A 14,131-nucleotide genomic window follows, 5' to 3' on the forward strand; every position below is an offset into this window, starting at 1 on the left:
GGTAGGCATGTGTTTGAGGCCAGCATAGTCTACACAGCAAGGTCCAGAATGGCTAGGGATAATAGTGAGACCCTGTCTCAAACACACAGACAAACACATATGCCTGCTAACTGTAAGATATGTTTGCGGCCTTTCTCCCGTGTAATCTAATGCTGAGACTGTTTCCTATGATAAGTTGCACCGAATAAGAAAACTGAGGCCCAGGGGTTACCTGATTGATATAACTGGATCACTCAGATGCACATGGTAGGGCCGATCTTACACAAAGCCCACAGTCTCTTCACTAGTGCATTACCACTGGGCTTTAGAAAGGATGGTGTGTGTGTGTGTGTGTGTGTGTGTGTGTGTGTATGTGTGTGTTTTCTCTACTTATCAACAGAAAGATTCCCTAGAACCCGTTGCCAAACTGAGGAATCTGAAGGAAAGGAGCAGGACGGCATCTACTGCGAGTCTCTCTGACCAGGGTTGTGCTGGAGGCTGTTGAATCAAAAGAAGGAATGAAGGGACTGGAGAGATTGCTCAACGGTTAGGAACACTGACTGCTCTTCCAGAGGTTCTGAGTTCAGTTCCCAGCAACCACATGGCAGTTCACAATGGTCTGTAACTCTAAGATTTGACACTCTCACACAGACATACATCCAGGCAAGACCCCAATGCATGTAAAATAAAAATAAATAAATGAAAAAATAAAGATGGAGAGAATCCAGGTGTCACACGTCACAGCATGGCAGCCTTAGCTCTGCAGGTAAACTCTCAGGTACCAAGGTTTCTCGAGACTATAGAGTCCTAGCCAGCCACAGTCACAAGAACCTGGTATACAGAAGGTAGCGTTGTTTCTCTCTTCCTGCTATGGGGTTAAATACTTAGAGCATAGATCTGGAGCTGCAGTTTCCACCGTGAACCCTGCCTCTGCTACTTACGGGCTCGGTGGCTCTATGCAAGTGTTTAATTTTGCCAAGCTTCAGTTTGCTCATCTGTGAAGTAGCATTAAATGTTTAATACACGTCAGCTGTCTGCCACTGGCATTACAGAATGTTGACTCGGTGCCAGGGGTCCCGCTAAGGGCACGCTGCCATTTCAGCCTCACATCACCTAGAAAAACGGGCAGCTGTTCTGATAAACTGAGGTACTGTGAGGTAAGCTGTAGCCCCCCCCCACACACACACACATACAGCCATTTTGAGATAGACTCCCTCTATATCGCTCAGGTTTCTTAGTGCTGGAATCGAAGGCATATACCATCATGCCTGACCTAAGTCAGATTTTTGAAGGTGTCCAGGACATTAAGCTGGTGAATCGAGGGCCGAGACAAAGTCTCCAGCCCCAGATTTAGCACTCATCCTCCACAGCCCTTTCCTGGAACCAAGATATTCTTGTCTGCCTCCTGGGGCTCTGCCTGCTGCCTTCTGCCCATGTGGTTTCAGTGAAGGCCCAGCAGTGTGGTGAACCATCTGGAGTGCTCCAGGCCCCTTGCTGCTCTCCAGCCGACCAGACCTTCCCTGTGTCTACAGGTTCCCCATTACTCCCTCCAGAGCAGCTGGATGAGCCTCCCTGGAACCCCCATTTCAGCACCGCCTTCTGTTCCCTCCAGGTAGAGCACAATGCAATTGATTAAGCTATGGCTCTCCCCTCTCTCGTTTCAATCATAGCCTCTCGCCCTGCCTCCCTGAGATTACAGGCCGGTCACCTTGATTGTAGCTCGCTCCGTTCACAAAACTCTCCGGTCGTTTACAAAACCATCTCTCCGCCTCATTCACTCCCCCACCTGGCTCTTCTCCTCCGTGATGTGTAGATTTTACTGGCTTACGGCTCAGAGGGCGATTTTATCTCCAGGTTTCATGCTGAGGGAAGGTACCTAACTGACTGATGCGGGGACGCTTCACTTGCATGATCTCGTTTGACCCTCACTACTAGGCTCTGCAGCAATGGGAGAATATAACCATGTATGGAAAGGAAATGAAGGTTCTGACCCTCACCCAAGGTCATTCAGTGAGATGATAGAGTCTGAGTTTGAACTCTAGGACTCATGTGTTCCACTGGCATGCATGATAGAATTGTATGGCAAAAGCTAATACTGGCCCAGGGAGGCTGTAGATACAGGTATGGACCCACGGTGTCTTCATACCTGCTGATTGCACTCAAATGGGACTAGAGAGATGGTTCAGTGTTTAAGAGTGCTTACCGCCCTTGCAAAGGTCCTGAGTTCAATTCACAGCACCCACATTTGGAAGCTCGCAGCTGCTTGGAAGTATTTCATGGGATTCAATGCTCTCTGGCCTCTGAGGGCATCTGAACTCACATATGCACATTAACTCATGCAGACATACATACATACATACATACATACATACATACATACATACATACTTATAATTAAAAATAAGAAAAACCCAAAACTAATCTTTTGTAAATTTCATATACACCCATTTTTGTGTTGTTTTCTTTGTAGTTTTTGATGGATGTTTTTCTTTTTGCTGTTATTGTTGCTGTTGTTTTGAGATGGACCTCAAAGTCTAGGCTGGCCTTGAACTCAAAATCCGCCTGTTGCTGCTGCTGTTTTTCATGCATTCAGTGTTATCTCCATTAGGCTGGTCTTGTCCAGGAAGTATGGCAGTAAACCATTACAACACATAGCAGCAAGGCCAGTGTAGGAGCCCAGGGAGATTTCTTGGAGTATGTAGAATGAATTGGCTCTGAGGAAACAGAAGAATGAGGTCATCTCGGTTGAAAGACTAGCACGTGCAAAGGCCCTGAGGTATAGCCAAGGGAAACTCATTCAGGAAATGCAAAGAACTACATATGTGATGGCAGGTAGCTTAGATGAAGCATGGCAGAATAAGGATGGGAGGTCAGATGCAGGAATCCAAGCGTTATGGCTCTTCAAAGCCAGAAAGAAGTCATCTGGGAGTCCAGGACACACCAGAGGAGACTTTCCAAGTCCCATTGTTCCAAAACTGAGCTGGAAGAATCCTTTGTCCACTCCCGTAGGTGTATTTTTGGTACAGTTAGGAAGCCTCCCTCCCCGTAACCCAACCACCCCTAATCACGCACATGGCCCGAATGGCTCTGCAGTGATGCTTGTCCTCCATCTAGTGGACACTCTAGGAACTACATCCAGAAATGAAGGAAACTTTGCTGGGTGGGTTGGTGGGGTGTCAGGTTCCAATTCCCACTCTCAAGACACATAAAGGTTTTTTTTTTTTTTTCTTCAGTTTTTCGAGACAGGTTTTCTCTGTGTAGCCCTGGCTGTCCTGGAACTCACTCTGTTGACCAGGCTGGGCTTGAACTCAGAAATCCGCCTGCCTCTGCCTCCCAAGTGCTGGGATTAAAGGTGTGAGCTGCTACAATAGCTTTGGGCAGGGACTTTTCAGAGGAAACTAGAAAATAAAAACAGTCAAATAGACACCTTTAATTCCAGCACCCTGAGAGACGGAGGCAAGCAGCTCTTTCTGAGTTCCAGGCCAACCTGGGACTACATAAGCTACATAGTAAGACTGTCTAAAAACACCAACAAAACAAGAGACAAAGACAAGCAACTGGGGCTGGAGAGATGGCTCAGTAGTTAAGAGCACTGGCTACTCTTCCAGAGGACACTAGTTCAAATCCCAGCACCCACATGGTGGCTCACAGGCATCTGTTATTCCAGTTGCAGGGGATCCGATGCCCTTTCTGACCCCAAGAGCATCAGGAGTGCACATGGTGCACATATATACAGGCAAAACACCCAGACACATACATTTTTTTCTAATGCAGCTAAAATAGAGTGGGGAGTGGGGCTGGACATTTGAGGATTGTGAATTTGAGGTGAACCTAAGCTATGTATGGAGAGACCTTGTTTTAAAAGAGAGAGAGAGAGAGAGAGAGATGAGAGAAGAAAAGAAATGGGAAGTCCCAGCCTGCTGCAGCAAGCCAGCACTTGGGAGGTACATGCAGGAAAATCAAGACTCCAAGGTCATCCTCAGCTACATTACAAGTTTTAGGCTAGCCTGGACTATTTGAAACCCTGTATCAAAGTACCACACTTAAAAAAAAAAAACTTGCCAGGCAGTGGTGGTGCACGCCTTTAATCCCAGCTCTTGGGAGGCAGAGACAGGTGGATTTCTGAGTTCGAGGCCAGCCTGGTCTACAGAGTGAGTTCCAGGACAGCCCGGGATATACAGAGAAACCCTGTCTTGAAACAAAACAAAACAAAACAAAACAAAACAAAACAAAACAAAACAAAGCAAGAGACAGAATTAAGTGAATGCAGAGGCAGGCAACGAAGCTGCTGGAAGTAGAACTAGTAGGTATAACCGGAGTGTGCTATACTGTCAGTGGGTGAGTGCCAAAACCGAAGATGGTGAGTTATCTGGAGTCCTGGTCAGCCAGACGCTTTGGCTGGGATTCTAACCTTTGGGCTACAGTGTTAGAAGGCAAAACAGAGTTTTGTGGAGTTTTAAAAAATTGCCTCTGTGTGTGTGTGTGTGTGTGTGTGTGTGTGTGTGTGTGTGTGTACAGTGCCTGTGGATGCCAAAGGTGCCCCTCTCCCCACAGCTGAAATCACAGTTCACAGTTGCTGGCAGACTGTCTGATGTGGATGCTGGGAACTGAAACTCTGATCTTCTAAGAGACCAGCTGTAAGGCTGTGTGTGACCCATCCCTCCAGTCCCTGTTTGGTTTGGTTTTGCTTTTGAGATGGGGTTTGGGGTGAGGGGGGGTGCCTCACACTATGGGTCGAGATGGCTAGGAAATATGTAGTCTAGGTTAGCCTCAAACTCACCTCCAGCCTCCTGAGTGCCAGTGCCAGGATTATAGGCATGAGCCAAGAGGCTCAGCAGCCACTGCAGAGTTTTAACCATGGGAGTAAACAAGACCAAATCCACTTCCAGAAAAAACAAAACAAAAACTCCTGGTGACCAGTGTGGAGGAGGGATAACAGAAGAGGCAGGAGGACACCCATTTGGAACCACACTAGGTCACACTCCTAGGACACATAGCTTTGACCAGGCCTGTGAACTAGGCATATCAATATACTTGATAACACCTACAGACTTATCAGTGGTGTCCAGGCTAAGCACACACAGACAGACAACAATGTGCTGACCTACAGTTAGAGATAACTGAAGGCAAGCCAAGGACACACATTTACCCCAAGACACGGTGGAGAGAGCCAGGACCTTGTACACCCTGATGGACACAGGAATTTGCACACATGCAGTGTGACCGTCAAGGACCCTACCCTGCCCCCCTCTGCCTTCTCCAGGTCCCTCACCACCTCTGGCAGGAACAAAGCTGACCTTTGCCCTGTGGCCTCTGGCCTCTCCTCCCACACCCCCTGCCCCAGAGGGAGGAGCTGTTTGAAGTCTGGGCTGCAGCTGGGGTTTCCTGTTGCCTGGAGGAATGTGGGAGGACTTGCACAGGGGAGGGGAGAGGGGCTGGACTCAGAAGGAGGGCTAAAGTGGGGGCCTGGGGCTGTAGTTTTCACTGTGAGGGGGGCTTCCTGCTTCCCTGATCTCCTGGGCCCCAGATCTAGCTCTTCCATTCAAAGGAGGAGTGAAGCAGGGACGGAATGGATCTAGTCCGATGGGCATCTTGTTCTTGGAGCTGCAACTCAGTGGCTCAGGAAAGTTCAGGAAAGCTTGTTAGGTTTCCATTTCTTCTTGCACGGACTAACCTGAATTACTCTCTAGCAATTCAGACCTCCTTTTGGGAAGGCCCAGAACCTCTGTATTCAGAGAGGGGGCCCCCATCACTTCTCCCCTTTCTATGAATCCTGGGGACAGTCGTTGCTGTTCTTATTATGACTTGAGAATCTCTCCTCTACCTTGCCAGTTTTCATTTTTTATTCTAAAGGGAGTCTCTCATGTAGCCCAGGCTGGCCTTCTGTATCTGTAAGATGACCTTGAATTTCTGATCCTCCTGCTTCCACGTCCCCTATGCTGGGATTATAGGCACATATCACTTAGTAACCTGAGTCTAGTTTACTCATAGAAACCTGAGCCTCTGACACGTTAACACACAACAAATAAAGGCAAGCCAGGTGTGCCCGGGTCCCAGTTTACACGGCCTCTAAAACCTTAGGTCCCCACAGTTTTATCTTCACTTTCAACAATATTTCCTGGGTCTGAATATACCAGGTTTTGCCTCCAGTGAAACAAACATGGTTGGAAGAAGCTGAACCCAGAAAGAGATGGAAAGACTCTTCTTAGCTCTTCTTCAGCTAAGTGGCCAGAGCAGATGTGGAGATTGGACACTAGGTGGCAGCAGGATCCCACATAATATTTCATGTATCGTTTTGGGGAACCCTCCCCAACATACTTTGGAAAGGCTCCATAAGAAAAACCTGTCCCTAAATTCTAGGAAGACTCTGCTGTGTTTTGTTTCCAGGAATCTGCAACACTTTGGGGCTACCCACTACTTCTTCAGAGGGGACACCTGAAGCAGCCTGGAGAACCTGGAGCATACTTGGAAAATTCTACCTAACTTCTGTTTGTGTGCCTTTTGTCACCTAACTAGCCATCCTTCCCTTCCTTTTTATACTGTCCCTGAATATCAATTGGTCCCATCTTTCCTGGGATTCTCTACCACCCGAATGGCCTCACCCTATCCTCTCCCTAAATTTAAACAGTAAGGCTACTCCTATCCTATGGTAAGAATGAGTGAGGAATTAAAAACTGGCAGACCTGGGAGTCTCTCACTCTCTTACCCATAAAGTCTGCCCTGCTGGTGGCAGTTATGGCAAGACACCAAAAATTCTGTTTGTGATAACCTCAGAGTTGAGATTTGAAGCTACAAAGGATCTTTAAAGTACCCACTACTTTTATTAATACCTGACCTTATCATAATCAGTTCTTGGGGGTTACTTTGTCTACAAGAGAAGTGTCCCCTGGATAGAGGCCTCTCCAGCTGGCCACATGGGTCACACTGCCATATCAGCAGGTGTGGTTTTTAGAGCCTCTCCTGTTACTTGCTTTCTGCAAAAATTCCAACTGTTCTGTAGGTAGGAGCTGGGAGGGATGGAGGGACTGACTTGGAAGGTGGTGCAGATATGCTGTTGTTAGCATGATGTCATGTCACCATTGCCTTTTGACAAGTTGACTAGCCATTACCTTGCAAGACCAACGAAGGTATCAGAAGCAGGTGGATCAGAGAGAAAAGGCATTGCTAGAGAAACTTCAGACATGGGACAAGACGGACTAAGCTAGCAGACATTGGCTAAAGGAATGCCAGACACAGCCATGAAGCCGGGATCAGCTCAGAACCAGTCAGTAGCCAAGTAGCAGGGCAGTGACCATGCATTATTCATCTGCTTCTCCTGCAAACCTCAGCTAACAGTTGCCTACCTTAGTGTCAAGGGAGGACACATAGACACAGATAGGAAAGGTCAACAGTAAAGGAGGGGGGGGATCATCACTCTGTTACGACCCAAGGGTTAAGTAAGTGAGCTTTGGAATTAGCCACATGCTGGATCCACCGCTTTCTAATCCGGACACTTGGGCTTCAAAACCCTTATATCTAAAATAGAAAAAAAGTCTCGTAGGGTTGTTGTTGCAAGGCTCAAGGGCCCAGTGGTGCCCGGGTGCTCGGGAAATGGCAGCCGCGCAATTCTTTCCGAGCTGTCCAGCCACCTCCCTGGGGTAACAAAGCCTTCCTCAGAGGCGCACATTCCCATCCGTGGGATAGGCAAGGCAGGGGGCCCAGAGCCAGGGGCTGGAGAACAGATGTGACCTGAAGAGGAGGTAGGTGAAAGTGCTGCGCCCAGCCCCCACGCCGCAGCAGGAGCTGGAGAACTGTTGAATTCCGCTCACAAACAATTGCTCAAATTCGGGAGAAGGCATGGTATCTATAAATTGTCCAGGATTTTTGCGCCCTCGCCGCCCGTGAACGACAATAAAAAGTAGGCGCTGGAAGAACTAAATCCAGGGCTGAGTTTGAGGCGAAGGGTCATTAAATGCGGAGGAGGCTGTGGCGTTTCCAGAGCGGCTTTCTTGCCAGAAGCCTCTTCCGAAAGGAAAAAATGTCTCCAGATTGAGGGTGTTGGTTCTCTTGTCTCTCTCAACGTGTTTGGGACACCCTAGAAAGTCGCAGCCCTTTTGGTTCCATCCTCGGATGCCCGATTCCACTCATTTCATTCTCAGACCCCGCCCCTGCGCTACCACCCGCAACCTTGGCGCAGCCAGAGCCCTGAGTAGGGGCCTCGGAACGCCGGGAATGTTCCTAACCCTTGAGGAGGATCAGCAGTCCTAGATAAAATGAGGCTCATCCCGGCCAGGGATACTCCGGCACAGGGTCCGCTCCGGGCCGCGCCGTCGGAGCAGCCCGGAGCGGCCCCGCCCGCACAGCGCGCGGAGCGGCCGAGCGGGGACTACAAGTCCCGGCGTGCTTTGCGCGCTCTCCCCCCTGGGGTTCCGGATGGTGAGCAGCGAAGGTAAGGCGAGCTCGCAGAGGCAGCGGCGGCGGCGGCGGAGACGGAGAGAGGCAGGCAGGCAGGCAGGGCGAGGGCGAGAGACGGAGGGAGGGAGCGAGCGAGGCAGACCAGACAGACAGACAGGCGGGCGGGCGGGCAGAGCGAGCCACCCGCCAGGCTGCGCTCAGCCCCGCTCGCAGCGGAGAGAGCAGAAGGCAGGAGGAGGGAGGGGAGGAGGGAGGAGGGAGGGAGAGAGGGAATCCAGCTACCACCACCCAAAGCCAGCGTCTGCTTTCTGTCCTCATTTCCTTTTCCCACCCAGCTCGGAGAGCAGAGAAAGGCAGAGAGAGCGAGAAATAGAGACAGGCAGACAAACAGACAGACAGACAGCGGGAGGGAGGAGGGCGGCGGAGGAGGAGCAGGAGGACTACGCGGGGCGCCTTCCCTCCCAGGTTTGCAATTGGGGGGTTGGGGCGGGGGTGTCCAGGGCTGTGAGAGTGTGTGAGCGGCTGGGGAAGCGAGTGGGGCGCAGATAGCGAAGGAGTAATCGTGGTGGTGGTGGGGGCGCCGCGGGAGCGGGGGGCCGTGTCCAGTGGAGTTAGCGGCGGAGAATGTGAGCCGAGGCGCGAGCCATGCTGTCAGCGACGGCAGGCGGCTGAGGGCTCCTCTACGACTCCTCTTCCCAGCAGCTGGGCGCCCGTGTCGCTGCCGCCGGCGGAAGATAGACGCCCCCCGAAACCCCTCGCCTGGCTCGGACCCACGGAGCCGGCAGCCCAGCACTCCGGTAAGTAGCGCCTCCTGCCCAGCTCTAGACGCCGTTGGGGACCGGCCGGCCAGGCTCTTTTGTGCAGCGCACTGTGGGGGGGCCCAGCGCCCCCAGTCCGGTCCGCCGGACCCCGTGGCTGCGGTGCCCGCGGTGCGATCGGTCTTTGTTTCCACCGGGGCCCGCGGCTCGGCTGGGCTCGGCTCGAAGCCTGGCAGGCAGCGCCGGGAAGGGGGAGGGGGAGGTGGACGGGGAGGGGGGGCGGGGAGGGGGGGTTCTCGGGTTTCCTGGCCGCCCCGCGGCTCCCCCGGCTCGGGGGCGAGGTGCGCGCCCAGCGCTGCCGCGCACCCCCTCCTCCTTCCCCCTCCCTCCGCCTTTGGATTTAAAACTGCAATTTGCTCTCCAGCTTGCTGAGAATGTGTGTGGGGGGGTGGGATGTAGGGGGACCGTGGGAGCGGAGAACAAGGCTGGATTTTAGGATAGGCGCTGGGAAAAGGGGAGACTGCGGAGGGAGGAGCCCCTCCCCTCCAGCCCCCAAATCCCAAGGTTCCGTTGGCGCTCTGGGAGTTGAGGGGCGGGGACCTAATGACCCGGAGGGGGTGTGGGGCGGAGGAGGGATTTGGGGGCGGCCTGGCCAGAGGGGTTGGGCCGCGTGCCCGGTTACCTGGCGAACAAAGTCGACTCACTTTTGCATAAATAAATAAATAATCGTGTATCAATACGTTTCCTCTAGGGCTCTGATTGAATCGGCCCCCTCTTCCCCAGGGGGTGGGGTGCTGAGTGACAGCTGTCAGCCCCCTAGGTCGGGAGCTGGGGTGAGCTGCTGAATCTCTGCTTTCTGGCTGAGGGCGCCTTCCCCGGCTGGGTCTGGGTCCCTGGGCAGAGCCAAAGGGGCAGGGGGCTGGCTCTGAGACTAGGAAATAACCTTGTTTCCTGTTCTACAGGAAAAGGGACAGCTACCCAGAGTTTGGGGGCTGGGGACGAAGACTGATGGGAGCTGGGGGGGAGGGTTCCCCAGCAGCCTGACCCCCCAGCCTCTTGCCAGGCAAAGGGGCCAGCTGAGGGAGGAAGGATGTGGGCCTTGCTGGCCGGAGGCGGGAGCTGGGGCTGTCCCTGAGGCGGGCAGCGGGCACAGATCGCACAGAGCAGGAGGAGGGAGAGAAGCGGGGGCGGGAATTCTCTACCGCAGACCCTAGGGGCCAGGGCCAGATGTGGAGGGGTGGGGAGTCTCCCCTCCCTCCCAGCTTGGGGGCCCTGGGGCTGGGAGGGGCTGAGCCTGGTGCCCTCGGTTCTGCACCAGTGCTTGACTGGCAGGGCCAGCTGAATTTGGGCCCAGGCGTCACCCTGGGAGGCAGGGCTGGGCTGCACCAGCCTGGTCCCTGAGCACAAGGAGGGACCCTTGGGGGGCCTGTGCCTGTCTGGCTGGGCAGGCGTTTCCCGCTGGACCAGTTGGTGTCAGGCGGGACTTGGCCCCAGCTCCCTGGGCTGAGCTCAGGGTGTGAGGACAAGCTTTGCCTCCGGGTCAGGGTGGCCACATTCTGTCCGCTCTTGCTGTTGCCGCTAGCAGGGCAGGGGCATGAGCCCAGGCCTGGGCAGAGTCCTGCCAGGGGCATTTGGGGTGTTTCTATTGTTGACTTGTTCCTGTTCAGTGTGGCCCGGTGTGTGTGGTTGTGTGAGCCAGGGCTGTAAGTGAAAGATTACCAGTCTCTTCACCCCCTCCCAGCACTGGAGGAGCAGGCAGGCAGGCTCCGCTGTGGTGTTCAGCTGTGGAGGGACCCTCGAGGTAGCACATGCATGCCACTTGTTAAATCAGCTTCCTTTGAACAGATGTATATTTCTTTTTATTGTAATGGAAAAATCAAACGGGATAGTAAGTTGAATTCATTTCCCCTGTGTCGATAGCTGGAGTAATCCCCAGAGATTGGTGAACTTCTGGCCCCAGAGCACCCACCCTTCAGAGGCAGCAGTGACTACAGTGGGGATGAGCTTTGGGAGACCATGGGCATCAACCCAAACCTGTGACTCATCTCCCACTTGGTTTGGCATGGGAGCAGGTGCCCAGGTGGGGCAGACACTGCCCCCCTCCCTAGGCATCTCCAGGGTGCAGTTTGACCGTTCAGGCACCTCCCCGGCCAGTGCCTAAGCTGTGCCTATGCCCCCAGGGACAGTCCCCTGGTGGGCTTTCTTCTCCGCCTGGGCTGCAGGCCCACGTGCTGATATTTATTTTCTGTACTAAAATCCATTTTTAATGCCGTTACTTTTGAAATAATAGAGAGAGAAACAAATGTGATGTGTTTAAGTTGCCCTCTGTGAGTTTTTACTGTGATCTATGGCTGAGGTAGTGACGGAAGGAGCTGTTGGGCTTAGAGAAATCTGTTGTCATAGAGAAAGACTTTGCTGTTTATTATGGTTGTTGGGCTGGGGGGGTATCTGGAACAAGGTCTCGGGGTCAGGGAGCCCTGATACCCCCAGGTAATGTGGGTAAACAGTTTAGTTTCTCAGTTTTAGTGTGTGAGGCTTCCAAGATTACTCTATATTGTTCCCCAGCCTAACTGATGGGGCCTTTGGTGATGGGGAGGCAACCCCCCCCCCCAAGCCATGTGCTTAGCTATTGGCAAAGAGAGGTCTCCTGCTTGCTGAGTTAAATAGAGGTATATGAAGGGAGGTTAGATCTGGATTCTGAAAGATGTTAAGGGGTGGGGGCTCCAGTTGATTGTAATTGGGGCAGATGGTTCCTGACAGAAGACAGTTTGGTGGGTGTACTGATAGACCCCCCCCCCCAAGGGATATCAGCCTGAAGCATGCCTCTGTTCTTCATTGGACAGGGCTTCCCTTCAAGCAAACCTGGATTTGGTCATTTTCCTCCCTTGCTGTATACTACCCCCAGGGCTACTTGAGTCTGTGAGCCCGTGTGTGTGTGTGTGTGTGTGTGTGTGTGTGTGTGTGTGTGTGTGTGTGCGAGCGCACCTGTGTGAGCATGAGCTCTGGGGGGGGGGTCTATGAAAGGGGGGGTGGGGATCATGAGGGAGCTCCATGTCTTCTGCCAGCCTCCCAAAACCAAGGGGTACCATGCCTGTGTACCAGCTGCCCTGGCCCTTCTGGTCTGGCTGAGTGAGGTCAAGCAGATGCACTATTATGGGATGGAGCCAAGCGCTGTCTCTGGTGGCTGGGATCTCTTGGGACAGAGAAGGGGCAAAGCCTAGGTGTGGTGGAGTTGGGAACTGCTAGATGAAGCAAGGGTAGTATTGTGGCTAATGCCAGCAGATGCCCCCTCCGAGAGAGAGAGAGAGAGAGAGAGAGAGAGAGAGAGAGAGAGAGAGACAGAGACAGAGAGAGAGACAGAGAGAGAGACAGAGAGAGAGACAGAGAGAGCGAGTGCGCAGGGTGGGGGGAGGAGACCCAGACAGCTACATGCTGCTGAAGAGTGGGAAAGATAGAGGTCAAAGCCATTGAAGAGAGTGAGAGAGAAACTAGGCAAGGAACGCCAAGGTCTCTCTCAGGGCTCAGTGGTGGGCCCCAGGAACCTCCAAGGGCCTAGGCTCACCCCACTGCCTCTATCCTGTAGCCAGACTCTGGGGGCACTGTGGGCCTCCCTGCCAAGATTGAGGGCTAGGATTGGGTTTTGGGTGAACTATAGAAAGAAAAGTGCAAATGGGGAATGGAGGAGGGGCAGGTGGGAAAGGGAAGAGGGGAGAATCTCATAGCATTGAGGGGGCGGTTTCCAGGGGTCTTGACTAATGCTTCCAGCCTCAGAGCAGCCTTCCCTCTCTGTCCTCAGGTGTCTGGGAGGGAACTGAGTTCTTGGGACCTGTGGGCGGGGCCTAGGCTAGGTGGATAACTCCACAGGTTGGCATGCACCCCGTGCTAGGAAACACCCATGTTATAAAAGTGGGGGACTTTAGCACCCCAAAGGTGTCTGTCATCGTCCATTGGGATACCCCTCCCCAACCGAGTGCTTGACAGAGGAATGCAGCTCTAGAGAGGAGGAACCACTTGCCCAGAGTCACACAGATCCTGTGGCAAGGCCAGCCTGAGACTCAGGCTCTTGTATCCTGCCTCTCTGTAGCTGGGGAACTAGCTCAGCTGCAGGGGGCCTCCTTGGCACAGAGGGGGCCTGGAGCTCATGGAGAAGAGCAGGCAGGCACCCTTGTGGCCAGAGCCCCCTCAGGGGAGGGGGAGGCACTGCTGCCAGGAGAGGGAGGGAGGGAAGGGAGAGAGGAGGGGAAACAGTGAGTCAGGCTTCCAAGAGCTGAGGATGTGAGAGCCAGAGCTTGGAGGGAGAGGGCAGGGAGGGCCGCTCTGAGGGGGAGAGAGAACCAGCCCAGCTGGGGCAAGGAGAGCCTCGAAGGGAGGCAGCCAGCCCCTGGCCCCAGCCCAGTGGCACGGCAGGGTGAAGCCAAGATGGACTTTGCCTGAGGTGGGTCAGGAAGGAGCCATATTCTGTCCCTTCTGCAGGTCCTTCTCTGATGTGTCTCATCATTGCTGATCTGACCCCCGGGTCTCAGGAGGATGAGAGTGTCCTCCCATGCCTTCCTCTTCGGCCTCATTCTCTCTGTCAGTTGTGGGACTTGAACTGTGAACTGTTGGAGAGGGGTGGGGAGAACACAGCAGCCTGGAAGAATGTTGGGAGGTGCGCTCTCAAGATGAAGGCTGGGTGCTGGGGCACTGTTGGAGCCTGCTGGGAATGCAAGGTAGGCAGCAGATCTCTGGGTGTGTGCCTCTGCAGTAGGGGCTCCTGAGTGGGCAGGGCCACTAAGATACTGTATGTGTGTGTATGGAGGGGTAGATGTGGGTTTGGTTGATGGTGGAAACATTGCTTTGTGCTTCTTGGGATGGCCAGTGCCTAGACTGGACCAGTGCCACTTATGACCCTCCCACCCCATATCCCTGCAGGCAGACAGGAGGTAGAAACGGCCTCATGGAGCTGACAGGAACTGCTAGGATAGCCCCTAGAGCCTGGAGCTGGGACCAGAGAAGGAGGA

General features: G+C 53.4%; 1 protein-coding gene across 1 annotated transcript in view; it reads left to right on the plus strand.

Moving 5' to 3' along the window:
• Fgr (FGR proto-oncogene, Src family tyrosine kinase) overlaps nucleotides 1-6,668 on the plus strand; it is a 32,172-nt gene extending 25,504 nt beyond the window's left edge. Inside the window, exon 13 of the mRNA XM_028760019.1 lies at nucleotides 6,367-6,668. Coding sequence (XP_028615852.1) covers nucleotides 6,367-6,491 — 125 coding nt within the window. The 3' untranslated portion in view covers nucleotides 6,492-6,668. The remainder of the gene's footprint in view (nucleotides 1-6,366) is intronic.
• Nucleotides 6,669-14,131: the final 7,463 nt, after the last annotated feature.

This window comes from Grammomys surdaster, unplaced genomic scaffold, assembly GCF_004785775.1.
Source record: "Grammomys surdaster isolate TR1022 unplaced genomic scaffold, NIH_TR_1.0 126313, whole genome shotgun sequence".
NCBI classification, from domain to species: Eukaryota; Metazoa; Chordata; class Mammalia; order Rodentia; family Muridae; genus Grammomys; species Grammomys surdaster.